This window comes from Zea mays, chromosome 4 (genome assembly GCF_902167145.1).
Source record: "Zea mays cultivar B73 chromosome 4, Zm-B73-REFERENCE-NAM-5.0, whole genome shotgun sequence".
In the NCBI taxonomy this organism is placed as follows: domain Eukaryota; kingdom Viridiplantae; phylum Streptophyta; class Magnoliopsida; order Poales; family Poaceae; genus Zea; species Zea mays.
This window is the reverse complement of record NC_050099.1, coordinates 236,139,534-236,167,504: the sequence shown is the minus strand read 5'-3', so window position 1 is coordinate 236,167,504 and position 27,971 is coordinate 236,139,534. Positions and strand designations below refer to the sequence as shown.

General features: G+C 50.4%; 1 protein-coding gene across 6 annotated transcripts in view; it reads left to right on the top strand.

The window, feature by feature from the left end:
* Nucleotides 1-27,971, top strand: part of LOC100286329 (ATP binding protein) — a 59,333-nt gene that overhangs the window by 15,375 nt on the left and 15,987 nt on the right. For 4 of the 6 annotated variants that reach the window (NM_001159216.1, XM_008679198.4, XM_008679197.4 and 1 more), the window contains 3 exons: nucleotides 8,106-8,201; nucleotides 8,309-8,401; nucleotides 27,396-27,476. In NM_001159216.1, coding sequence (NP_001152688.1) covers nucleotides 8,106-8,201; nucleotides 8,309-8,401; nucleotides 27,396-27,476 — 270 coding nt within the window. The remainder of the gene's footprint in view (nucleotides 1-8,105; nucleotides 8,202-8,308; nucleotides 8,402-27,395; nucleotides 27,477-27,971) is intronic. The other 2 variants (XM_008679199.4, XM_035966973.1) reach the window with 1 other exon arrangement.

Sequence of the window (27,971 nt, the reverse complement as noted above, 5' to 3'; positions counted from 1 at the left end):
AACAGGTCAGGAAAGCGAAGATTCCATTTTGAATCTTTCTGGCCAAAGCTAGATGGATTCCAGGAGGCTGTTCAGGAGGCATGGAACTCAGTCCCTGCCTTGGAGTGTCCTTTCCAAGCTCTAGACAGAAAACTTAAGGCGACAGCAAAAAGATTGCAAAGCTGGAGCGATAGTAGAGTGGGACACGTGAACTCCCAACTTGCCCTTGCTCGTGAGGTGCTGCATAGGTTGGAGATTGCACAAGATGCTCGATCCTTATCGCTAAGCGAAAATTGGCTCAAAAATAAATTGAAGAAGCACTCCCTTGGACTTGCCTCATTAAAGCGCACCATCGCCCGTCTAAGATCTAGAGTTTCTTGGCTCAAAGAAGGTGATGCTAATACGAAATTGTTTCATATGCATGCCCGTCACCGGAAAAGAAAAAATTTTGTGGCAAGATTGGTTGCTGACAACCAGGTTTTCACTGGACATAATGAGAAGGCCATTCTAATGGATCAATTTTTTTCCAATCTGCTGGGTGTCAGCATTGACAGAGATTGCTCTGTCAATCTTGAAGCTGTGGGAGTTCCAACCTTTGATTTGGCTGCTCTGGACTTGCCTTTCTTGGAGAAAGAAGTGTGGGAAACAGTTAAATTGCTGCCTTCAGATAAGGCTCCGGGTCCTGATGGTTTCACAGGAGGATTTTATAAAGCCTGCTGGTCTATAATTAAAGGGGATATAATGGCAGCAGTTTCAGCAGTTTGGAGCAGGAGATTTGCGCAGTTCAATAGGCTGAACACAGCGTACATCACATTGATCCCAAAGAAGGAGGGGGCCGATCAAGTAAAAGACTTCAGACCAATTAGCCTGGTACATAGCTTCGCAAAACTGATCACCAAGCTGCTAGCTAATCGCCTAGCTGGAAGGTTAAATGAGATGATTTCACCCATTCAAAGTGCTTTTATAAAAGGCCGTTTTATTCAGGATAACTACATGTTAGTTCAGCAAACTGCAAGGCTCCTCCATCGACGAAGACAGGCCCATTTGCTTCTGAAATTGGACATCACAAAAGCCTTTGATTCTGTCTCCTGGCCTTTTCTCATAGAGGTATTACAAAGGATGGGATTTGGACAGATTTGGAGGGATATTCTATGTGGGCTGCTTGCAACCTCTTCCACTCAAGTGATGGTAAATGGGTTTCCGGGTAAACATATTGTTCATCGTCAAGGACTACGACAGGGTGACCCCCTCTCACCGATGCTCTTCATTCTAGTCATGGATGTGCTTGGGCGAATGGTCACTGCAGCTGAAGGGGCAGGACTTCTTCAACCCCTTGCTACAAGATCTGTGCATCACCGAGTCTCTATGTATGCTGATGATGTAGTCCTCTTCTTGCGACCAGCTGCCGAAGATATAGCAACCATAGTGGATATTCTTCACCTATTCGGCGAGGCTTCTGGGCTACATAATAATGCCCAGAAATCTAATGTATATCCCATTCGTTGCGACGAGAGTGACATTGCAGTTGTGCAAGGTTTGCTGCCGTGTGGAATTTCGTCCTTTCCCTGTAAATATCTTGGACTTCCATTAACGCTGCGAAAGATAACCAAGGATCAGGCGCAACCAATTATTGACAAATTTGCAAATCAGCTTCCTGGATGGAAGGCAGACTTGATGACAAGGGCTGGGAGAACAGTTCAAGTGCGGTTTGTGCTTACTGGGATGCTCATCTACTTAGCAATGGCAATTGATCTCCCAACTTATATCACAAAAGCAATCGATAAAATCCGAAGAGGCTTTCTTTGGAGAGGTCGCAAAGAGATAAATGGGGGGCATTGTCTTGTTTCTTGGAGCAAAGTTTGTCGGCCTCTTGATTTGGGTGGTCTTGGTATTTCAAGCATTATGGAGCTGAGTTGGGCGCTGCGGATGCGTTGGTTATGGCTGCAAAAAACGGAGCCTAACCGACCTTGGTCATCCTTGACTATTCGAGTTCCGGACAAGGTCCAGGCCTTCTTCAGTATGGCGATGCAAACGGAAGTTGGGAATGGTGCTAATACTCTTTTTTGGAAGGATCGATGGCTTCAAGGACAGAGGGTGGCAGATATTGCGCCAAGACTTCTTCAAGTTGTTCCGAAAAGAAAAATCAATACAAGGACAGTCCAAGAAGCTATTACTGGAAGAGCATGGATGTCGGATATTCGAGGGGCCCTATCTGTGGGGGCAATTGTTGATTATCTTCACCTTTGGAACTTATTGTTAACTGCTGAATTAAGGCCGAATGTTGAAGATAAGCACATTTTTAGGTTGGCTGCCAATGGAAAATATTCAGCGAAATCTGCCTACGAGGGGCTATTCATTGGCTCGATTCCTTTTGAACCGTACGAAAGGATATGGAAAACCTGGGCGCCTCCTAAATGTCGGTTTTTTATGTGGTTAGTTGCTCAAAAAAGGTGTTGGACAGCTGATCGTCTTGCAAAAAGAGGATTGGATCACCCTGATAGTTGCCCTCTTTGTGAACAAGAAAGTGAAACAATAGACCATCTTCTGGTCTCTTGTGTTTTCTCAAGGGAGTGCTGGTTCCTTTTGTTGAGACAATTTGGACTGCATAATCTATCCCCTCAACCAGAAAATGACAGTTTCCTGGACTGGTGGAGGACAATAAGTGAAATGGCAGCTGGACAAATGAAGATGGGGATTAACTCCCTTGTTTTGCTTGGTGCATGGATCTTATGGAAGCACCGCAATCAGTGTGTCTTCGAGGGCGGCAGTCCGAGTGTTGCTGCTGTTCTGGAGCAGGTTGGAGATGAGCGAAGGTTGTGGGAGATGGCAGGGGCTAAGGGGCTTATCTTCCTAGCAGCTAACCTTCCTCACGGCTAATTTTTGTTCAAGGGTTTGTTGTTTTTTTATCTGTTTTTTGAGGAGTTTAAACCTCAGTGTTATGGTTTGTAAGGGCTTCGGCCCCGACTTTTTTCTTCTTAAATATAATGATATGCAGCTCTCCTGCATATTCGAGAAAAAAAATAATCTAAAGTTCCCACATAAAAATGGTAAAGTGAAGTATTGATTATGTTGAAACTTTGATACTTAGAGTGATTTCACATGTAACTCACGCAATAAGTGGAAATAAAATAGAAAAAAAACGTTGACATCATGTGGATTTTATGGTCCCATTATTTTTTATGACTATATGTGGCCATATGTTGTACCTTCGTATAATTTCATATATTTCTGAGGCTATTTGTACATTATTAATTTCTTTCTACATAAAATCATCAAAATATAATTAAAATTCATAAATACACTAGTTTTGACCCAAAATTGCAAAAAGCTTACCAAAACAAATAAACATTCTATTCAAATAAAACCTCAAGTCGCCACATGAAAATGATAAGTGAAATATTAATTATGTTGAAACGTCGATACATAAAATGATTTCACGTGTAACTCACGCAATAAGTGGGAGTGGAATTGAAGAAACACCAACATCTTGTGGATTTTATAATCCAAATGTTTTTGAGAACTATATGTGGATATATGCTGTGTCCCCGTAAAAATTCATGAATTTTTTAGGCTATTTGGTGTATTATTAATTTCTTGTTGTAGAAAATCATCAAAATACAATTAAATTCATAAAAATATTGTAGTGTCGACCGGAAATTGCGAATAAGTTACCAATATTAATAAATAGTTTATAAAAAGATAATTCTAAGTTCCCACATGGAGATAATCTTAAGTCCCCACATGAAAATGTTAAAGTCTATTATTTTGATATAAATTTATATATTATTTCAATGATTTTGGCCTAAAGATATGTTTAAACAAAAATGTGTTGTACTACAAAGTTATAGATCTCTTCGAGCTCTACAATTTTCATATAAACTTTATCTTCATCCGATTTCATATGTAAAAGTTATGATTTTATAACTATATTATTATGCAGAAAAAGAAAAAACGGGTACCCGAATTCCGGGTACCCGTATCCGACCCGAATATCCGGGTATTTACCGGGTAGTACTCGTTCCGTATCCGACCCGAATCCGAAGCTGTACTATCCGGGTATTACTCGTATCCGTCCCGAATATAAAAATACTCGTATCCGTATCCGAAAAATGGTCCCGAATTAGTACCCGTATCCGGTACCCGTTTCGGGTACCCTACCCGTTTTCACCCCTACGATCTGCTGGCTATTTAGTTTTGAACTATATGTATGGAAATACAAATCAGTATAGGGTGTCATATTTCCAAAGTCCACGTCTTTTGATTTGATGTAGAACCAAGATACTAGAGAAGTGGAAATGCTACAGATCTACAGTGAGAGTACATGGAACTGATAGATTTATGTTTCTTTAGTGCTACCATTTGGCACAACCACATTGATTGTTTCAAATGTTGTATGTTGAACTTTAATGTGATAACTTGTGAGATTTTTTTCTTCTTCACAAGCCTTTCTTGTTTTACAAAATTTACTCCAATTTACCTTTTTATGATGTTTTAGATGAAATTGTTGGAATATAATATAACTATATAAGTGAATTGCCACACCTTCCTATCAGCTTAAACTTTTGGGTTGAATTGGTTGGTGCATGCAACTTAATATAGTATCAAAACCAGAGGTTTTGAGTTCGAATCCTGGTTAGCGCAATTAAATAAAATAATGGTTGCTTGCTCCTATTCCATGTCTGAGACCTGAGGGATACTCGACGCGAGGAGTGTTGGAATATAATTTAAGTGAATTGCCCACCTCTCCCCACACCAGCTTAAGCTTTTGTGTTGAATTGATTGATGCATACAACTTAATAGAAATGTTGATTTTTTGTGATATTTAACTTTTCTTATTTAAAGCACCATTATTTTACTTTTTGTGCTTTTGCTTTTGAGAAATTTGTGTGTTTGAAAAATTGAAACTTAAAATGATATTTTGGTTGCCAACTTGACATTTGGGAACAATTCTGTGATGGGCGTAGATTAGTTAGGGGTGGATTGCACAAATTATAGTGGAAGGAGGTAGGAGGGTGAGGGATAGAAAGGCGACGGAGATATAAAAAAAGAGAAAATTCTATCTAATATGAAGAATTAGAAAAGGATAGAACTTTCTCTTTTTTTATATATCTTAACATAGGATGACTTAGAACTTGAAATTTGATATATTGATTGAGTATATAATGAAGTATACCTATAAATCTTTTGATAATTTTTTATGATTTTTGGTAGCTTGATTGCACGGCGATTGCTTGATTGCACAACAGTTTCTCCCTACATATATAGCCTAGTCTAGCCATGCGAGGCAAGGGATCCGTAATACAGCTTCCGGTCTGGTAACAAATATGTTCAAGAGCAGCGCCTTTCCAATTAGGTGTGATGATCAGGTGGTGCATGCTGGCTGCAATGTGTTGCATTGCAGTCCCGCCTCGTTTCCTTGCAAGTATCTGGGGCTGCCCATCTCTGATAAAAAGTTGAGGAAGTGTGACCTTAAGTTGTGGATTGAGAAGATTGCAGACCGTCTACCTAATTGGAAGGCTCGACTGCTCAACCTGGCTGGGCGGACAACACTGGTGAAGTTTGTTCTTTCAGCCATTCCGACCTATTTCCTTATTGCTATTAACGTCCCTCAGTGGGTTATTAAATCAATTGATAAAATTCGGTGGGGATTTCTTTGGAGAGGAAGAAAGAAGGTTAATGGTGGTAGCTGTCTTGTTACCTGGGAAATTGTCACGAGGCCTCTAAATTATGGCGGGCTTGGGATCCCCAACCTAAAATTCAAAAGCTGGGCTTTGCAGGAAAAATGGTTATGGTTGGAAAAGACGGACCCGAGCAGACCTTGGCATGGGCTGTCTCTCCCAGTGCAGCGACATGTTAGACAATTTTTCGACTTGTCGGTATTTACCATTTTAGGGAATGGGGCTACTACTCTCTTCTGGTCGGATAGATGGATTCATGGGAATACTATCCAGGACATTGCCCCTGAGGTGGTGTGTATAGTTGGCCGCAGGGCGTATTCTTTCAGAACTGTAGCGCAGGCTCTGGATAATTGGCAATGGGTCAGCGACATTTGTGGTCCTCTTTCCTTGAGAGGGTTGCAACAATATTTGTTGTTATGGGATACTTTGGGAGGAGTTATGTTTTCTCAAGATGCTGACAAACATGTATGGATGCACTCTTCTTCTGGGCAGTTCTCCTCGAAGTCTTGCTATAAGGCTTTTTTCATGGGTTCCATTTCATTTGAGCCATGAAAACGTTTGTGGAAAACCTGGGCTCCCCCAAAATGCAAGTTTTTCCTCTGGTTGGCGATAAGGAATAAGTGTTGGACTGCTGATAGACTTATAAGGAGATGGCTGCAGTACCCTATTGTTTGTGGTCTATGTGACCAAGAGCAGGAAACAGTTCAGCATCTCTTGTGCACTTACAGTTTTGCCAGACAATTTTGGCATGATATCCTTTTTCCCTTGAGTCTAGGGGATCTCACCCCTGCTGCTAATGAAATATCCTTTGCTGAATGGTGGAGAAAGGTGCTTAAGAAGGTGTATAAAAACAAAAGGAAAGGCTTTAATAGCCTCATAATTTTGGGGTCGTGGTGCTTATGGCTTACTAGAAACAAAGCTGTCTTCGATGGAGTGAACCCTTCCTTGAGCTCTGTTAAAAGTTTGTTTCTGAATGAGTTAAGTTGCTGGGATAGGGCCGGGGCTAAGCAGTTAGCAAGTTTTGGTCTTCCTGCTGTTATTAGTAGGGTCTAGGCTGGTTTCCTTTTTGGTCTAGTGTTTTGGCTTGCCCTATGGGCATTGTATTTTGGTCCTCTTGGACCTTTTCCTCTCTTAATATAATGACGTACAGTCCTCCTGCGCGTTCGAGAAAAAAAACACAGGAAGTGGCGGCATCACTTGGAAGAGGGTCCACACAAGGGGCTAGGGAGCAAGAGAGCTTGAGGACTAACCCTCTATTTCTTGCCTGATTGATATATGGGTACATGTTTCTTATAATGACTTGCTCCCTGGGAAAACTAGAGGCAGAGTCCTTATAGATCTTTTTTTTGAGAACGCGCAGGAGAACTGCGCATCTTATATATTAAAGAGGAAAGGAAACATTACAAAAGAGGAGATGTTGCAGAGCAAATCTCCCAAAGACCCACATTATCCCGAAGGGAATTACATAGTAGCACTGAAACTAGACCCGACCTCGCCCAGGGCAGCAACTAAGCCCATGCTCCCGATCTCCTTAGCTCCTGCTAAAACCCAGCAAACACACTCATATGAGAAACACCTAAAAATCCTGGGTAAGGAAGGAGACTCCCCATGAAACACTGCTCTGTTTCTCTGGAGCCATAGGCACCAAGCCCCCAGGATGATCAGAGAGTTAAGTCCTTTTTTCCTGGTCTTGATAACCCTAAGGCTCACCTTTCCCCACCAGTCTGCAAAATTCTCCTCATCAGCAGTCGGAGTGAGATGCCCCAAGCCAATAGCAGCAAGAATTGTATGCCAAAATTGCCGGGCAAAAATGCACGCAGTAAGGAGGTGCTGAATTGTCTCTTGGGCTTGATCACACATTGGGCAAACATCTGGGTGTGGCATTCTCCTCAACTGTAATTTATTCCTTATTGCCAACCAAAGGAAGAACTTGCATTTAGGAGGAGCCCAGGTCTTCCATAATCTCTTCCAAGGCTCAAAAACAGTAGAGCCTAAGAAAAGGACTTTGTAGCAGGATTTAGAGGAGAACAACCCTGATGCCTCATGTCTCCAAACATGGCGGTCTTCCTCCTGAGAAAGCTGCACCTCCCCTAAAGTCCTTATAGATCTGGACCCTCCATTTCCTACAAACTTTATCTTTCCTAATATGAATTTCCTATTTTATTCAAACACTAGTTTGACACAGACAAATTCCTTGGGAGGAGGGGCTGGTCGGCCAGGGGAGGCTGCCACCCCTGTTATTATCTCATCCGGGGCTAGGCTGGCCCTGGCCCTCCTCTGTGATGCACTGGGCCCACCACTGCAGGGCATGTTTGGACCTGTGACAAATTCATTAATAAAAGCAAACCAAATGTTTCAGGCTGCAATTAAATTGTGGTTACATTGAAATTCCTTGCTATGATTTATTGGTCTGTGGTGAGCACTGTAGCCGACCCCTGCCTTTTTCAGGCAAGAGCAAGATGATGGCAATAGATCCTTCAAAGTCCTCTCACTAAGAAACATCATGCTCAAATCGACAAATTCTATGGAGGGTAAAATGAGTTGGTAAGCCATATAATCAAGCTTGTTCAGTGGTTTTTTGTTTCCATGTTTACTGGGTTTTCTCATTGTACACTTAGCTGCAAAATTACTCATTTAGATTTTTTTACCAGTTCATCTCATAGTGAGCCGAATGTTGCAAATGCCTTCTGTGGTCGCAGCCGCGATAAAGTTGTGGATGAACATCAAAGAACTGCAAGCTCAAGGTTCTCTTTTTTATATCGTATATCTTACTAGTAATTGCCATTGAATGGACAAAAAAGCGTCAATAATATTTCTAGTTTTAGTTTGCCTTGGATTCTTTTCTGCCAGGCTGCCACAACACATAGTCTCCTACTGCGTAACTCTAATCACTGAGGCAGTGGTGGATCTAGGCCTAGGTCAGCTGAGGCTGCATCCCTAGGTGGCAAGTTCCATAATCCTACCAAAATTCCATAAAAAACAAATACAAAGGATCTAGTAAAGAACACATAAATGGAGCCACAGACGTGATTTGTTTCTGACACCAACCGTATGCATACAACTCAAACTTTGGTGATTAGTACTCATTAAATTGTCCGCATGAAAATTGTGTCTTCATATGTGTCATCACTTTAATTGTAATTTTGTTATTAAAACATGATAACTTATAACAGAAGTATTTGGAGGCAAACCTGCTGATGATTTCATATGATTGATCCAATCGTATTTGTACAGATGTAGGCGTACTTTTAATTAGTTTGATTGCATGCGTTCAAGGTGGATCTATCTTAACTAGATGGGGGCACTATATAAAAATTACTAATCAGATATTTTGGAGTTTCAAATTTCAAGAAACACTTCTAATACCAGTGGGTTGTTATGACATAAACTACACAACTTCAATATCTCTTTTTTTCTCGAAAAGCGCAGGAGAACTGTGCCCCATTATATTAAGAAAGAAAGGATGGGGGGCCCAAGAGGACACCAATACAAAGCACTCCTTACGGAGGCCAGACACACGCATACATAAAACGATCCATAAACACACAACTAAAACAACTACAATCCTCCAATAGCAGTACTAGAGCCAGCTAAAAAAGAAAGGCCCCTTGCTCCAGCAGCTTGCCATTTCTCCCTTTCCGCATGAACAAATTCTAGCAGCAGGGAGAAACTTGGTGTCACTCCATCAAACACCACTCTATTTATGAGTTTCCAAATCATCCAAGCCCCCAGAATAAGCAATGAGTCCAAACCTTTCCTAGTCAAACCGGACACCATGGTAGAGACTCTTTTCCACCACAACATGCATGTGTCACTCTGGGTAGGAGATAGGATGTGAATTTCAAACTTTCGAAGGATGTTTTTTTCTCGAAAACGCGCAGGAGAACTGCGCCCCTTTATATATTAAGAAGATAGAATAAAAAAGTCTAAAATAGAACATACATCAGAAGGCCTTCTTATGGGGGCCAGAAGATAGCATACAAAAAAGTATTCATCATATGAAAACCAACACACCACCCTAGGGAGCAGCTGGAGAGGCAGCCAGAGAACATAGGCCTTTCGCCCTAGCTGTTTCCCAACGACTTCTCTCCTCATCTGCCAAAGCAAGGATAGAGGTGAGGCATGGAGACAATCCATCAAAGACACATATGTTCCGATGATTCCAAATAGTCCAAACACCCAGGATGATAAGGGAGTCAAGACCTTTTCTGGTAAGACCTGAAACCACATCTGAAATTGCCTCCCACCAACATAGGAAGGACGTGACAGCCGACTGGGGGGCAAGGAGTGCAGCCCCAATTTCCGAAAAAGCTGATACCAAAAGGTTCACGAGAAGGAGCAAGCCACCAGAAGATGATCTAGAGTTTCTTCAGATTGGTCACAGAAGACATTTCTCAGGGTGGTTTAGGCCTCTTTTAGCTAATCGATCGGCTGTCCAACATCTATTATTCGCAGCCAGCCAAATGAAAAAGCGACACTTTGGTGGAGCCCAATTTTCCAAACCCTTGTGTAGTGCTCAAAAGAAACTGAACCCATGAACGACCCATTATAAGCAGATTTTGCAGAGTACTTTCCATCTGGAGCAATACTGAATATATGTCTGTCTTCAATTCCAAGCTGCAGCTCAATGGCTGAAAGCATCTCCCATAGCTGAAGGTAATCAATCAGCACACCAACTGAGAGAGCCCCTTTTATGTCAGCAATCTAATTCCTGTTAGTCAAGGCTTCACACACAGTCCTGCTCAATGATTTCAAGTCGCCTGGTCAAACCCTGTGACCGACCAGACGACTAGTCACAATTAGGCGATGACCAGGGCGATTAGCCGATCACTTAGGATGTCATGTACGGTCAACCGTATATCCGTAGGGGGAGGCGCGCGCGGGACATTTGCCGCGCTGAGGGACGCGCCAACCGCGCAGCAGGAGATGGCACAGATCAGGGGGATCGCGCTGAACAGGAAAGGGCGCCAGTGATTGGCGCAGAACAGGAAAGGGCGCCAGTGATTGGCGGCTAGGAAGGAAAGGGCTAGGAGTGATTGGTGGCTAGGAAGGAAAGGCCTAGGAAGGAAACTAAGTTTTGGGCAGGTTCTATAATCAAGGAGAGCTTCTCCATTTGCGCTGGCCGCTGGCCTTATAAATTGATGGTAGCCGAACCTTTGAAAGCAAGCAATAATCAGTTGTCTCTCACCTTTCTACCTCTGTTAAGCCTGCGGATGGGAGGCATACTCCCCATCGGAGAAGACGGCCGACGACTACGAGCTGCGTAGCCGCGGTCTGGCGAGTCAAGGGTACTCAGTCCTTGACAGCTTGGTATCCCGAGTCAGGCGCACCTCTCCTGACCACTCTCGACCCACCGTGCCCTCCAACGCGCACCAGCTAGCAACCGCTCCACCATCGCCCACTTCGCTACCTGCAGCCACCACCATGTCCGAGCCCACCCTCGCCGACGTGATCCAGATGATGAAGGACACGCAGGCCGACATAGCCGGGCTGAAGGAGAAGTCTGACGCATCGTCGTCCAGCGGCGGTCGCACCGACGCTCCCCACGACCTTGATCGTCCACCGAGGTTCTAGAAATTGGACTTCCCACAGTACGATGGCAAGTCAGATCCTCTCCTCTTCGTGAACAGGTGTGAATCATACTTACGCCAGCAACGTACCATGGGGGAAGAAAGGGTGTGGATGGCCTCATATAATCTCGAGGGCATCGCACACCATTGGTTCATCCAACTCCAGGACGACGAAGGGACTCCTCCGTGGGGTCGCTTCAAGGAGTTGCTCCATCTACGGTTCGGCCCGGCTCTTTGGTCGGCGCCGTTGTTCGAACTTGCCGAGTGGCGCCGCACCGGATCTGTTGAGGACTACTCCAATCGGTTCCAGGAGCTGCTCTCACGAGCGGGAAGGCTGGACGAGTCCCAGCGCGTCCAACTCTTCACCGGGGGGCTCCTGCCGCCGCTCAGTCACGCGGTGCGGATCCACAACCCGGAGACGCTGGTGGCCGCCATGAGTCTGGCGCGGCAGGTTGAGTTAATGGAACTCGATCGACAGCCTCCGGCTCCGGCTTGGCTAGCATCGTGAGGCCTACTACCGGCACCAAAGTAGGCGCTTCCGGCGCCCCAGCAGCAACTTGCTCTCCTCGCGCCGCCGTTGGGCGCACCTCAGGGTCGCGACGAAGGCAACAACAGACGGTTGTCGACGGAGGAAATGGCGGATCGGCGACGCCAGAGCCTCTGCTTTAACTGTAATGAGAAGTATACCCGTGGCCACAACCGTTTCTGCAGGCGGATTTTCTTCATCGACGACGTGGAGATCGATGATGCAACAGACACGGCAGAGACAGTCGGGACAGATGCACCCTGTTTCTCCTTGCAGGCGGTGGCCGGGGTCGCAACAGTCGACACGATGCAGATCGCCGTCACCCTCGGCCCGGTGTCTCTGGTCGCACTGCTAGACTCGGGCAGTACCCACAACTTCATCTCCGCAACAGCGGCACATCGCTCTGGCCTTCCCATCCAACGTCGACCACGCCTCACGACAATGGTGGCCAATGGCGAGCGGATCACCTGCGCCGGCGTCGTTCGCTACGCGCCACTCCACGTCGACGGGGAAGCCTTCTTGGCCGATCTCTTCGTGATGCCCTTGGCCGGGCACGATGTCGTCCTCGGCACCCGCTGGCTCGGCGCACTGGGACCAATTATGTGGGACCTCGCTGCTCGCCGCATGACGTTCCAACGAAGGGGACGCTCCACCACCTGGGCAGGCGCTCCAGGCAACAAAGGGCCGGCGGTGCGCACCACGACCGCAGGCGACGCGCTACTGGAGGCTCTCCTGGACGCGTTTGTGGAGGTCTTCGCGGCTCCTACGGGCTTGCCTCCTAAGCGGGCCCACGATCATCGCATTCTCCTTAAACCGGACGCGCAACCGGTGGCCGTTCGCCCCTACCGGTACCCGGCGGCCCACAAGGATGAGCTGGAGCGGCAGAGTGCGGCCATGATTGACCAGGGGATTGTGCGTCGCAGTGACTCCCCGTTCTCGTCGCCTATCCTCTTGGTCAAGAAGCCCGATGGATCATGGCGCTTCTGCGTCGACTACCGAGCCTTGAACGCCCTCACCGTCAAGGACGCGTTTCCGATTCCGGTGGTGGAGGAACTCCTCGACGAGCTCCACGGCGCCAAGTTCTTCACCAAGCTTGATCTCAGGTCGGGATATCACCAGGAGCGCATGCGGCCGGAAGATGTACACAAGACTGCGTTCCACACCCACGACGGCTTGTACGAGTTCCTGGTGATGGTGTTCGGGCTCTGCAACGCCCCCGCCATGTTCCACTCTCTAATGAACGACGTGCTCCGGCCGTTCCTACGCCGATTCGTGCTGGTATTTTTTGATGATATTCTAATTTACAACAAGACATGGGCAGATCATCTCCGCCACCTTCGGGCGGTCCTTGATGAGCTGCGCCGCCACCAGCTCTTCGTCAAGCGCTCTAAGTGCTCCTTTGGTGTGCCCTCCGTCGCCTACCTCGGCCACATCATCTCAACGGCAGGCGTGGCCATGGACCCGGCCAAGGTAGCGGCCATTTACGATTGGCCACCGCCTCGCTCCGTCCGGGCCGTACGGGGCTTCCTAGGCCTCGCAGCATACTACCGCCGATTCGTGAATAACTATGGCACGATGGCTGCCCCCCTCACGACCCTCCTCAAGAAGGACGGCTTCGTCTGGGATGACGCGACGAAGGTCGCCTTCACGGCACTCAAGGCGGCCATCTCGTCTGCCCCCGTCCTTGCCATGCCGGACTTCGCCAAGCTATTCGTTGTCGAGTGCGACGCGTCATCGTCCGGGTTTGGCGCTGTACTTGTCCAGGAAGGACACCCAGTGGCCTTCAGCCGGTCGGTCGCGCCCAGACATCGGGCGCTCGCAGCCTACGAGCGCGAGCTCATCGGCTTGGTCCAGGCGGTCAGGCACTGGCGGCCCTATTTGTGGGGCGCCACTTCATCGTCAGGACTGACCACTTCAGCCTCAAGTACCTCCTCGACTAACGGCTCGCCACGATACCTCAACATCACTGGGTTGGCAAGCTCTTGGGCTTCAACTTCGAGGTTGAGTACCGCTCCGGCGCCACGAACACCGTCGCCGACGCCCTGTCCAGATGGGACACCGAGGAGGGTGAGGTGCTGGCTGTAACAGCACCCCGCTTCGACTTCATCGAGCGTCTACGGCAGGCCCAAGCCACCGACCCAACCCTCGTCGCCATCTACGATGAGATCAGCACAGGTACGCGCAAGGCGCCCTGGTCCATTGTGGGCGGCATGTCGCCATGGAGGGTCGCCTCTACATACCAGCCGACTCACCCCTTCTGCAGGAGATCGTGGCCGCGGTACACAATGATGGCCATGAGGGCGTCCACCGCACCCTGCATCGACTTAGGCGCGACTTCCATTTTTAGGCCATGCGTCATATTGTGCAGGAGTTCGTCCAGGCCTGCAGCACGTGCCAGAGATACAAGTCAGACCACCTACGTCTAGCTGGCCTCCTACATCCTCTTCCGATTCCCTTCGGCGTGTGGTCAGACATTGGCTTCGACTTCATCGAGGCGCTGCCTCGGGTGCACGGCAAAACAGTAATCCTCACCGTCGTCGACCGCTTCAGCAAATACTGCCACTTCATCCCACTGGCGCACCCCTACATGGCGAAATCGGTGGCGCAAGCTTTCTTCGCTGAGGTGGTTCGCCTTCATGGTGTGCCACAGTCCATCGTCTCGGACCGCGACCCGGTCTTCACTTCGTCATTCTGGAAAGAGATGATGACGCTCACCGGCTCGAAGCTGTACATGTCCTCCGCCTTCCACCCACAGACAGACTGCCAGTCAGAGGCCGCCAACCGCGTCATTGCCATGTACCTTCGATGCTTCACCAGCGATCGGCCCCGGCAGTGGCTTCGGTGGCTTCCCTGGGCAGAGTATATTTACAACACCGCCTACCAATCTTCACTCCACGCGACGCTGTTCAGGGTGGTGTACGACCGTGACCCCCCATCCATCCGCTCCTATGAACCCGATGAGACGCGGGTGGCAGCAGTGGCGCAAGAGATGGAGGAACGCTCCGCCTTCTTCGACGACGTCCGCTATCGGCTACAGCAGGCCCAGGAGTCCCAGAAACGTGCCTACGACCAGCACCATCGAAAGGTGGTCTACCAAGTGGGCGACTGGACGTTCCTCCGCCTCCGTCAACGGTCGGCAGCATTGCTGTCACGAACGCCTACTGGGAAGCTAAAGCCTCGCTACGTCGGCCCCTACCGCGTCCAGGAAGTCATCAACGAGGCAGCGGTGCGACTACAGCTTCCGGAGGGCGCCAGGCTCCATGACGTCTTCCACGTTGGTGTCCTCAAGAAATTGGTGGGCACATCGCCCGCAGAGCCACCAGTGCTTCCAGCGACTCTCAATGGCGCGGTAGTGTCCGCCCCTGGTCGCATCCTTGCTGGTCGGTTGGCCCGTGGCGTTCATCAAGTGTTGGTCCAGTGGCAAGATGAGCAGTCTGTGTCCGCGACGTGGGAGGACCTCAACGACTTCCGCGCCCGCTTTCCCAACTTTCAGCTCGAAGACGAGCTAGCCTTCGAGGGCCGGGAGAGATGTCATGTACGGTCAACCGTATATCCGTAGGGGGAGGCGTGCGCGGGACATTCGTCGCGCTGAGGAACGCGCCAACCGTGCAGCAGGAGATCGCGCAGATCAGGGGGATCACGCAGAACAGGAAAGGGCGCCGGTGATTGGCGCAGAACAGGAAAGGGTGCCAGTGATTGGCGGCTAGGAAGGAAAGGGCTAGAAAGGAAAGGCCTAGGAAGGAAACTAAGTTTTGGGCAGGTTCTATAATCAAGGAGAGCTTCTCCATTTGCGCTGGCTGCTGGCCTTATAAATTGATTGTAACCGGACCTTTGAAAGCAAGCAATAATCAGTTGTCTCTCACCTTTCTACCTCTGTTAAGCCTGCGGTTGGGAGGCATACTCCCCACCGGAGAAGACGACCGACGGCTACGAGCTGCGTAGCAGCGGTCCGGCGAGTCAAGGGTACTCAGTCCTTGACATAAGGATTAGAGCAGCAACAATCATTAGTTCGACACTGGCACCGACAGAGGTAAGCTACAGAGACAGACAAAATCACAGAACAGAACTACAGAGAAGGGGGAACCTTGAGATGATGAGCTCAACTCGTCACTGGTGTTGTAGACGCCTATGATCTAGAGCAGCCGCCGCCCGCCGATGATCTGGAGCAGCCGTCGCCCATAGGTGATTTGGAGTTCTGGACTCGAGCTATAGAACTGGAGCAGGCAGAGGAGGGGCAACCGGCGGCAGATGAAAAGGAGAAGAGGAGGGGCTGCTCAGGGCAGAGGAGGGGTAGCCGGCGTCGAGGTCTGGCCCGACCAGTGAGGAGGCGGCGGTGTCGCGAGGAACCAAGCGACGACAGGAGGCAGCGCGGCAACGGGCGGTTAAGTCTCTTATGGGCGCGTGAAAGAACAGGCACGTGAAAAAACCCTAATGGGCCACTGGCTGCTAGCCCATTAGCACCCTGCAGCCTAGTCATGAGATCACTCCTGGTCTTGCGCAGTGCCTGGTCGCCCGATTAGTCACGATTAGGCGACGGTTAGGCGGACGACCGGACGACCGGACGACCATAACTCCTAGTCGAGTTGGAACCCCTAGTCGGGCATAACAGACCGACCAGGCCGATTAGTCGCGACTAATCGGACGACTTGAAATCACTGGTCCTACTGTTCACAATCCGCTTAGGAATTGTAGCAAGGAGTCTAGGACCCAGGTCTGCAATTATTCTACCGTGTAATCATTTGTCTTTCCAGAATTTGGTATTGACCCCATCTCCAACTTCAGTGAGCACAACCTCATTAAAGAAGGATGTGGCCTTTTTTGGAATTTTAATTGGGAGACTAAACAAGGGCCTGGAGATGTCGGTTTTAGACAGCCAGAGCCATCTCATTAGAAGGGCCCAACAGAGCTCTGTTAAACTGGAGATACCCAACCCTCTAAGCTGAAGGGGGCGGCAAACCTTTCCCCATGCCACAAGGCAGTGCCCACCTTTCACCTCTTTTCGATCTCGCCAAAGAAGACCTTTCCTTATTTTGTCAATGGCATCTGAGCCCCATTGTGGGATATCCACTGCCATTGCCATATAAACAGTCATGCTGGTAAGGACATGCTGAACTTGGACTCTTCTCCCTGCCTTTGTCAATAAGTCTGCCTTCCAACTTGAAATCTGGTTAGCAATTCTATTAATAGAAGGCTGGAACTGCTGCCTGGATAACTTGTGCAAGGAAAGAGGAAGACCCAAATAACGCCAAGGGAACGAAGATATTTCACAGGGCAGCAAGCTTTGGGCCTCCATCATGTCCTCCTCTGAGCATCTGATAGGAATTGCATTAGATTTATGGGCATTATTGTGCAGCCCAGAGGCATCTCCAAAAAGCTGAAGAATGCTAAGAGTGATAGATAAATCTGCTGCTGCTGGGTGAACAAAAAGGGCTACATCATCAGCATATAAGGAGATCCGATGGAGCTTTCTCCTGTTGGATAATTGTTGGAGTAAACCCGCCTCCTCTGCCTTGGAAAACATATAGACTAGGACATCCATGGCAAGAATAAACAATAAAGGAGATAGGGGATCCCCTTGACGAAGCCCTCTCCGGTGAATGATGTGCTTTCCTGGGAATCCATTCAACATCACTTGAGTAGAGGAAGAGGCCAACAAACCACATATAATACCCCTCCAAATCTGCCCAAAGCCTAGCTGCCTCATTACTTCAACTAAAAAAGGCCATGAAACAGAGTCGAATGCCTTAGTAATATCCAATTTGAAGAGCAAAGTAGCCTTATTCTTCTTGTGAAGGAATCTTGAGGTTTGTTGTACCAACATAAAATTGTCCTGGATGAATCTACCTTTAATGAACACACTCTGATTAGGAGAGACCATCTCATTAAGTCTTCTAGCCAACCTATTGGCTAGGATTTTTGTGATCAACTTAGCGAAGCTATGCACAAGGCTGATAGGCCTGAAGTCCTTCACCATTTCAGCCCCATCCTTCTTTGGAATCATGATGATATAGGCTGAATTAAGGCGCCCAAAATTTTCAAATTTCCTGCCCCAAGCAGACGAGACTGCAGCCATCATACCAGCTTTTATAATAGGCCAACAAACTTTGTAGAGACGACCAGTAAAACCATCAGGCCCAGGGGCCTTATCTGCAGGGAGGCTTTTGATGATATCCTCAACTTCTTGTTTAGAAAAGGGGGCATCAAGCTCAGACAGCTCAAAAGTAGGCAACCCAAGGGCTTCGAGATCAATCACCCTATCTCGATCAACAAATTTTCCAATGAGGTTGGTGTGAAAGAGTCCACACAGACAGCCTTTTCATCATGGCTGGTTAGGGTATGATCCCCATCCACCAGCTTGTACACAAAATTCTTCCTCTTGCGATGTCGAGCATGAAGGTGAAACAATTTTGTATTAGCATCCCCCTCCTTTAGCCAGGAAATTCTAGATCTTAGCCTTGCCATGGTGTGCTTGAAAGAGGATAACAGTAAGGCTTGCTTTTTAAGTCGGTTTTTTGAGTCATACCTCAGCCTGGTTGAGCACTCTAACATCCTGAGCCATTTCTAGCCTGTGGAGGACTGAGCCCACCCTAGAAAAGACACAAAAAACCAGCAAGTGGTTAATGGTCTCTGGCTCTTGATCACATAGAGGACACCTGGGAGGGTGATTCAGGCCTCTTCTCTCCAATCTGTCAGCAGTCCAACATCTATCGTGCGCCACCAGCTATAAAAAGAATTTGCATTTGGGTGGAGCCCAAGACTTCCATATTCTTTTATGATTATCAAAAGGAATTGAACCAGTAAATAGGCCTTTGTAAGCTGAGCATGCAGAATAATTACCATCAGGGGCAGCAGAAAAAATATAGTGGTTCTCATTGTTTGGTTGCAGCACTATACCAGAAAGAGAGTTCTAGAAGTGAAGATAGTCAATTAGAGCACCCACACTCAAGGCCCCTCTAATGTCAGCAATCCACCTTCTATTAGGCAGAGCATCCTGACCAGTTCTTTTAGCAGCAATTCTCTTTGGAATTAAACTGAATAACCTTGGGGCTATATCAGAAACTCTCTTCGCATTAATCCACTTATCAGTCCAAAAAAGAGTATTAGAACCATTCCCAACCTCAGTGATCAACACGACAGAAAAGAAAGACCTGGCCTTACTAGGAACTTGAATAGGAAGATCACTCCAAGGTCTGGTAGGGTCAGTCTTTTTCAGCCATAACCATCTCATTCTGAGAGCCCAGCAAAGCTCCTAGACCCCCAAGTCCTGTGGCCTGCAAACTTTTTTCCAAGCAACTAGGCAATGATCTCCCCTTGCTTCCTCTCTTCCTCTCCATAAGAAACCCTTACTTATCTTATCAATTTCATCAATGTCCCATTTGGGAAAGTCAATAGCCATATCAGTGTATACCGACATCCCAGTTAGCACATGCTGGATGAAAGCTGCCTAGAGGGGGGGGGGGGTGAATAGGCGAAACCTGAAAATTATAAACTTTGAACACGCACTTCACTCATGATTAGGATTAGAAATAAATAATAGTAAATACGGAGTGCGGAAGTTAGTTCTTCTTGCTATGAGTTGCTCAATCAATGTGGATAACTTTGGGAGCTAACTCAAAACAATGTGAGCAAGAGAACGTTTAGTGAGAAGGGAGAGGGAAGAAACAAATCAAATGGTGAAGATCAACACAAATGGACACAACGATTTGTTTCCCAAGGTTTGGTTCCAAAGAACCTACTCCCCGTTGAGGAGGCCACAAAGGCCGGGTCTATTTCAACCCTATCCCTCTCTCAATCGGTCACCTAGACCGATTGATTGCTTCTTAATCACATGGGTCACAAAGACCCCGCAAGGATCACCACACAATTAGGTGTCTCTTGCTTGCTTTACAAATCACTTAGAAAGTTTAGAAGGAGAAGAAGAAAGCAACCAAGCAACAAGAGCAACAAATGGAACACAAATCACCCTCTCTCAAGTTACTAAACACTTTAGATCATTTGACTTGATTATGGCACTTAGAGAGGATTGGAGGCTTTGAATGTGTCTTTGGATGAATGTGTCTTTGGATTGTATTCTTTGCTCTTGCATTGAATGTAGAGAGTGGGATGCTTGGATGACTTGAATGGTGGTGGTTGGGGGGTATTTATAGCCCCAACCACTATTCTAGCCGTTGGCTGAGTTCTCTGTCGACGGACACAACAGTCCGGTGGCGCACCAGACACTGCACTGTTCATTGTCCGGTGCATGCCACGTCAGCCGATCGTTGGGGTTTGGAGCTGTTGACTGTTGAAGCCGTCCGTCCTTTTGGTGCACCGGATAGTCCGGTGCGACCTGACATCGTAGACTGTCTCTGACCTCCTGACGCTTTAGACTGCGGTGCAGTCGTCCGCAGTCGACCGTTGGCGAAGTCGACCGTTGCTCGTGGGCGCACCGGACAGTCCGGTGATTTTTAGCGGAGGAGCGCTGCGAATTCCCGAGAGCGGCCAGTTCGCTGGGCGCGCCAGCCTAGGCACCGGACACTGTCCGGTGCACACCGGACTGTCCGGTGCGCCACAGGCTGGTGCAAGTCTGTTTTGCTCTATACTTCTAGAATTCCCCCAAGGGTTATTTTCCTTATGTGTATGTGAACTTTATGCACCTGAGAAAACATCAACTAGGCAAACTAGTTAGTCCATAAGGTTTGTGATGGTCGTCAAACACCAAAATCGATTTTAGGAAATGGTTAAGGCCATTTCCCTTTCACTGGACCAGGATTCTTCTTCCTGCCCTATTTATGCAAGGAAGTCTGTCAGCAATTTTATCAATCAAAGGCCAGAACTGATGCTTGGAAAGTTTGTGCAAGGAAAGAGGGAGGCCCAAATACTTGCAAGGAAAGGAAGCAAGCTCACAAGGTAAAATGTTTTGGACTGCCTGAATAGCTTCCTCAGAACATCTGATTGGATAGCTGTTGGATTTTTGAGCATTATTATGGAGCCCAGAGGCATTCCCAAACAGGTTTAAGATATTGAGGGTAGATGAAATGTCAGATTGGGTGGGGTGCAAAAATATGGCTACATCATCAGCATATATGGATAACCTATGAAGCCTCCTTCTAGAGCAAAGCTGTTGCAGCAGACCAGTCTCTTCAGCCTTTGAAAAAAAACAACTCAGCACATCCATAGCAAGAATGAAGAGCAATGGGGATAGAGGGTCTCCCTGCCTGAGGCCTCTTCTATGCAGAATCTTCCTGCCAGGGCTGCCATTTAAAAGAACTATGGTAGAAGAGGAGCCTAGGAGTCCACAAATAATGTCTCTCCAATTCTGCCCAAAACCCATATGTCACGTTACTTCAATCAGGAAGGACCATGTAATAGAATCAAATGCTTTTGTTATGTCTAATTTGAAAAGCAGTCTGGCCATGTTCTGAGAGTGCAACAACCTTGCAGTTTGTTGGACAAGCATGAAGTTATCTTGAATAAACCTGCCTTTAATGAAAGCACTCTGGTTAGGGGAGACCAATTCATTCAATCTTTTTGCTAACCTGTTGGCCAGAACTTTAGTGATTAACTTGGCAAAGCTATGAACCAGACTAATTGGTCTGAAATCCTCGATCTGATCAGCCCCCTTCACTTTAGGAATCAAGGTAATGTAAGATGAGTAAAGTCTGTCCAGATTTATGAAGTTTCTGTTCCCAACAGCCATTATTGCAGTTAACACATCTCCTTTGATAATATTCCAGCGAACTTTATAAAATCTTCCAGTGAATCTATCAGGCCCGGGGCCTTGTCAGCAGGCAAATTCCTGACTGTGTCCCAAACTTCCTCTTCTGTGAAAGGGAGATCTAAGCTATTGGGATGTTATAAGTGCACTTTCAGTGAAGGGGAGCCTTGGTGCAGTGGTAAAGCTGCTGCCTTTTGACTGGGACACGGGTTGAGTCGTGGAAAGCTTCTTGCAAATGCTGGGAAAGACTGTGTACTGTATACCCAAATTGGTCCAACCCTTCCCCGGACCCACGCAAGTGGGAGCACATGCACCGATAGCTGTCCTTTTTTTATAAGTGTACTTTCAGTCCTTTGCATCCTAGCTTTGTTTTAGTTCCTCTGCTTTAAAACTGGGCAAATTGTGGGTAATTTTTGTTTGTTTTATCTCTCCTTACCGTTTGGATGGAAAGCAGTTGAATTATTGCTACATGTAGGAAGCTGAACCCATACCCCTAACCAGGGATGGGGAGTAGTATTAATAGACATAGTAACTGGGCCAGGCCCATTACAGTGAGGGGTGAGACGGTAATTACATGGGGAATACCCCAAACCCTAGAGTCCTAGACGGGTAGTCTAACACCCCCCCGCAGTCACAACTCTATCCTGTACAGATGTTGAGACTGGAACGAAAGTCTAAGAATACACTCGACGGTAGTCCCTTGGTGAAGATGTCGGCGAACTGCAGCGTGGTGGGGACGCTGAGAACCCGAACGTCACCGGCAGCGACACGTTCGCGGACGAAGTGCAGGTCGATCTCCACATGCTTTGTGCGCTGATGCTGCACGGGGTTGGTGGAGAGGTAGACTGCGCTGACGTTGTCGCAGTAGACGAGGGTGGCGCGCTGGAGGGGACTGTGGAGCTCGTGGAGGAGCTGGCGCAGCCAGGAGGCCTCTGCCACGCCGTTGGCCACGGCACGGTACTCGGCCTCAGCGCTGGAGCGAGAGACGACGGGCTGACGCTTGGCGGCCCAAGAGACGAGGTTGGCGCCCAGGAACACGGCGTAACCGGAGGTGGACCGGCGCGTGTCGGGACAGCCAGCCCAGTCAGCGTCGGTGTAGACCACGAGCTCTGACGTTGGTGATGGTCGGAGAAGGAGGCCGTAGTCGAGGGAGCCGCGGAGGTAGCGCAGAATCCGCTTGAGCGCAGTGAGATGGGGCTCCCGCGGAGTGTGCATATGCAGGCACACCTGCTGGACGGCGTATGCGATGTCGGGCCTGGAGAAGGTGAGGTACTGGAGCGCGCCGGTGAGGCTCCGGTAGGACGTCGCGTCGGCGACCGGAGGCCCATCGTCCTCAGAGAGCTTGGCCTGAGTGTCGACAGGCGTGGAGCAGGGCTTGCAGTCAGACATGCCAGCCCGCTCCAGGATGTCGATGGCGTACTGGCGCTGGTGGAGGAAGAGACCCTGGGACCGGCGCTCGGCGGTGATGCCGAGGAAGTGGTGTAGGGGCCCCAGGTCCTTCATCGCGAACTCCCGCTGAAGGGCGACGATCGTGCGGTGTAGAAGATCGGCGGTCGATGCCGTGAGCACAATGTCGTCGACGTAGAGCAGGAGGTAGACGGTGTCGTCGCCGCGCCGGTAGATGAACAGGGACGTGTCCGACTTGGCCTCGACGAAGCCGATGGAGGCCAGGTAGGAGGCGAAGCGACTGTACCATGCCCGTGGCGCCTGCTTGAGGCCGTACAGGGACCGGTTCAGCCGGCAGACCAGATCCGGACGGTCAGCGTCGACGAAGCCGGTGGGCTGGCTGCAGTAGACAGTCTCCGTCAGAGTGCCATGCAGGAAGGCATTCTTGACATCGAGCTGATGGATCGCCCAGTCGCGGGAGAGGGCGAGGGAGAGGACGGCGCGAACAGTGGCGAACTTGACGACGGGGCTGAAGGTCTCGTCGTAGTCCACTCCGGGGCGCTGTGTGAAACCCCGAAGGACCCAACGGGCCTTGTAGCGGTCGAGGGAGCCATCCGAGGTCAGCTTGTGGCGAAATAGCCACTTGCCGGTGACCACGTTGGTGCCTGGTGGACACGGCACCAGGTCCCAGGTGTGGTTGGCCAAGAGGGCCGCGTACTCCTCCTCCATAGCACGACGCCAATGTGGGTCGGCGAGGGCAGTGCGAACGGAAGAGGGCACCGGGGAAGCGCCGGGTGGAGTGCTGGACGTATCAGCGGCCAGGATCAGCCGGTCGACGGGTCGGAGAACGCCAGCAGCGCGCCGAGTCACCATCGGGTGGACGTGCCCGGGGTCGCGATGGATGGCGACCGGGTGGTATACGGCCGGCTCGGAGTGAGCCGCCGGAACGTCGGGAGCGGCTGGTGGGGCCGGCTCACGGCGGTGATAGACGACGGCGGGGTCGGCGAATCGGGCCGCGCTCGTCGACGGACCCGGGTCGGGGGGCGCCGAGGTAGTGGTGTGGCCGCGGCGATGGTAGACGAGGGCGGGGTTGGCGAATCGAGCCGGAGTCGACGGGGCCGCGCGTGGCGCAGGCGGGGTCGACGGGGCCGCGCGTGGTGCAGGCGGGGTCGACGGGGCCGCGCGTGGCGCAGGCGGGGTCGACGGGGCCACGCGTGGCGCAGGCAGGACCGACGGGGCCGCGCGTGGCGCAGGCAGGACCGACGGGGCCGCGCGTGGCGCAGGCGTGATCGACGGAGCCGCGCGTGGCGCAGGCGGGGTCGACGGGGTCGCGCGTGTCGCGGAGACCGACGGGGCCGCGCGTGGCGCAGGCAGGGTCGTGGGAGCCGCACGAGGAGCAGGTAGCGGCGCAAGACGGGGAGCCGAAGGTGGGGGAGGAATCGGATCGGACTCGAGGAGGGAGTCAAGGTCGGTGGGTGGGGTGGAGCCAGCAAGGGGAAACACATCTTCGTCAAAGACGACGTGACGAGAGATGATGATGCGGTGGGAGGTGAGGTCTAGGCACCGATACCCCTTGTGGTCAGGGGAGTAGCCGAGGAAGAGGCACCGAGTGGAGCGAGGAGAAAGCTTGTTAGGGGCGGTAGCGGAAGTGTTAGGGTAGCAGGCACAGCCGAACACGCGCAGGTGATCGTAGGAAGGGGCTGTGCCGTACAGGGCAAAGTGAGGAGTAGGGTGGCTCACCGCCTTCGAGGGAAGACGGTTGAGGAGATGCGTGGCAGTATGAAGGGCCTCTGCCCAATAGGTGGCAGGGAGAGATGCCTGAAAGAGAAGGCAGCGGATCATGTTGGTGGTGGTGCGAATCATACGCTCGGCCCGGCCGTTCTGAGCAGAGGTGTAGGGACACGAGAGACGCAACTGGATGCCGTGAGTGAGGAAGAAAGAACGGGAGGCGTTGTTGTCGAACTCGCGGCCATTGTCGCACTGCAGGGCACGGACCGGGCGCCGGAACTGGGTGGATACCCAGGTGAAGAAGTGAGTGAGGGTGGTAAACGTGTCGGACTTCAGCCGAAGGGGGAAAGTCCAAAGGAAATGGGAGTAGTCATCCAGAATGACTAGGTAGTACTTGTAGCCGGAGAGGCTAAGGACAGGAGATGTCCAGAGGTCACAGTGGACAAGATCAAAGGCCTGAACAGCCCTGGACGTGGAAGTGGAAAAAGGGAGACGTGAGTGACGGCCGAGCTGACAAGCATGGCAGAGGCGCTCAGAAGAGCCCCGAGTATATGAGATGTCGGAGTGGCCGGAAAGCTGGGACATGACGTCAGGTCCAGGGTGCCCGAGGCGGCGGTGCCAAATGGCGGAGGAGGTGGTGGTAGTGGCGAGAACATGTGAAGTGGTGGTAGTAGTAAGTACAGGAGATGAGGCTACTCTGGTGTGGGGAGTGGAGGGCAAGTGAAGAGAATAGAGGGGGCCGGAGCTGTCACAGCGAGCGAGCACAGCATGTGTGGGAAGGTGGCGTATGGTGAGGCCCCATGGGTCGAACTCCATAGAGCACTGGTTGTCACTAGTGAAGCGACGAACCGAGAGGAGGGGATGAGTTAGACCGGGAGCAACAAGGACGTCGTTAAGGCAAAATGGTCCTGGAAGAGCCGATGTACCTACTGAGGTGACCGGGAGGGTGGAACCGTTGCCGACGACGATGGAGGTAGGATGTGAGGGGTGGGGTGGATGGGAGTGGAGTAACGAAGTAGTGGTGGGGGTAGTGTGGAAGGAGGCCCCGGAGTCAACCACCCAATCGGTGGTGGTCCGGGGAGGTGGAAGTGGCGATGGTACGTGGTGAGCGGAGAGGGCCAAAGAAGGTGCCCCGACAGAGGCACTAGGAAGGGAGGGAGATGACACGGGCTCAACCGCTAGGGAGGCGATCGCAGCACGTGGGAAGACAAGCGGTCCAGGCACGTGACGGCCCGCCTGAGGGTGGACCTCGACGCAGTCCCGAAGAATAGGGTTCCAGACGGGATCGAAGGACACGAACATGCCCCGGATGAGCTGGCCGTCGTGGAGGAGGACACGCACCGTCACGAGAGCGGTGAGCGAGGTAAAGCTCATGGCGACCGGTGCAGGCCGGCGCAGGGAGGCGCGGACAGGACAGCCGGGCTGAGTGCACGGCGTCGGGCGACCACGGCACGGGACTGCAGGGGCGCTGCGTGGCGCGGAACAGCAGGGGCGCGGGACCACCGGGCGGGTGCTCCTGGTCGGGTGAAGCAGGGAGGATAAGGCTGCTGAGCAGTGGGGAAGAATCGGCGTCCGGAGGTGGCCGGCGGCTGGTAGGGGAAGGAGAGCTCGCGTGGGACGCCACTCCCCTGGCCGGATCTCGCCCTGCTGGCCCCTGGTCGGACGCCCAGGCCTCTGCGCGGCAGGTGGAGGGAGCCTCGGCCGTCGGCGGGGGTAGGGGCGGCGGCGTCCAGGTCCGGTGAGGCGAGGGGCGGCGTCGGGGCGCCGGATCGGCAGGCGGTGCGGCGGCCTGGGCCGGTCGCGGACGCCTGGGCAGGAGCGGTGGCGCGCCTGGGTGCGGACCGCTGCTCGGTCGCGGGCCGCTGGCGAGGCCGGCCTGGTGCAGACGGGCGCGTCGTCGGGGTCGCGAGCTGACGCGACGCGGCGGCCCCTGGGCGCGGAAGCGGCAGCCTGGCGGCGAGGAGGGGAGGGGGCGCACAAGCGCCGGCGACGAGGAGGAACCGGCCGCTGGCGGCTGGAGAGGTGGAGACGCCGGTCGAGCTGGCGCGCTGGAGAAGGCCAGGCAGCGGCGCGGCTTGGGGGAGAGGAGAGAGGAGTGGAAGGGAGCAGGGCAGGCGGCCAGCAGGGGGCCGACGGCGGGAGGGAGGCCGGCGGCAGGGGGCCGGCGGCGGCTGCAGGGGGAAGAGTACCCCTGGCGGCTGTAGCTGGGGAGGACCTAAACCTAATTTGATACCATGTAGGAAGCTGAACCCATACCCCTAACCAGGGATGGGGAGTAGTATTAATAGACATAGTAACTGGGCCAGGCCCATTACAGTGAGGGGTGAGACGGTAATTACATGGGGAATACCCCAAACCCTAGAGTCCTAGACGGGTAGTCTAACACTACATGTAGCTGACTGATGAACTTACTGCTTTGGCTCTACATGGTATCTGACAGATCCTCAATGTCCCATTGTCATTACTTGCCTTTCAAACTAGTTTTGCTGTCTGAAACCCTAAAATGGAATTAAGGTTTATTTAGAAGTACAACAAGTGATTAAAATGAGTGGAGAGAACTAAAGGTGATGTAAGTGCAAAATTTGTTTTGAGTATTTTATGGAAGGTTTATCTGCTAGTTATTTTAGTTCTTTTTTCTATTGCATTGTATGGCAATTGACATTTCCTTCTTAAACTCATATAACATCGCAACTTAGAATATGGAATTCATATATAAACAATATGGAATTCATATAACATTTCCTTCTTAAATTCATATAACATCGCAACTTAGAATATGGAATTCATATATAAGGTTTCTTTTTCTCAAATGCATTTCTTTGTTCCTGTAGTCCAGAGCATCCACTGTCCAGAGTTCGTGGGCGCTCAATGCTGGGTGATAAACAATATGGTGGTGCTGTAGCAGTGTCAAGGTACCTCAGTATGTTTTTTTGTGTACTTTTCAATCTGAACAATCCAGAAGAGGCAAATTCTGATCCTCATTGTTTTGGTGCCCAAAACAGACATCTATTGCTGCATCCGTAATGTCTCACATTTTCCATATAACTACACTGGGCTGGCGCGTTTTGCTGCATCCAAACAGTAAAAGTGAAAACGAAAAAGCGTTGAACAGTGCTGCCACGTGTTAGGACCCGGAGGTATCGTGGAATGCGCCGAATGCGGGTGTGAAGGGAGAGAGGTTCAAGTTTTAAGGAACCTAATGTGAAAAAGAATCTTGGACAAAAAGAATCTTGGACATAAAACGAACAATGGCCAATTTGCTTTTAATGACACACTTGCATCTTTGGAATGTCAAAAGCACGTACAATTGATCTCCTCCCCCCAACAAAAAATCGCAAACTGACATGGCTTTGACCTATGTGACTCCTGAGTCCGGACCTTGTTGGCACACCTCAACAACAATGGCT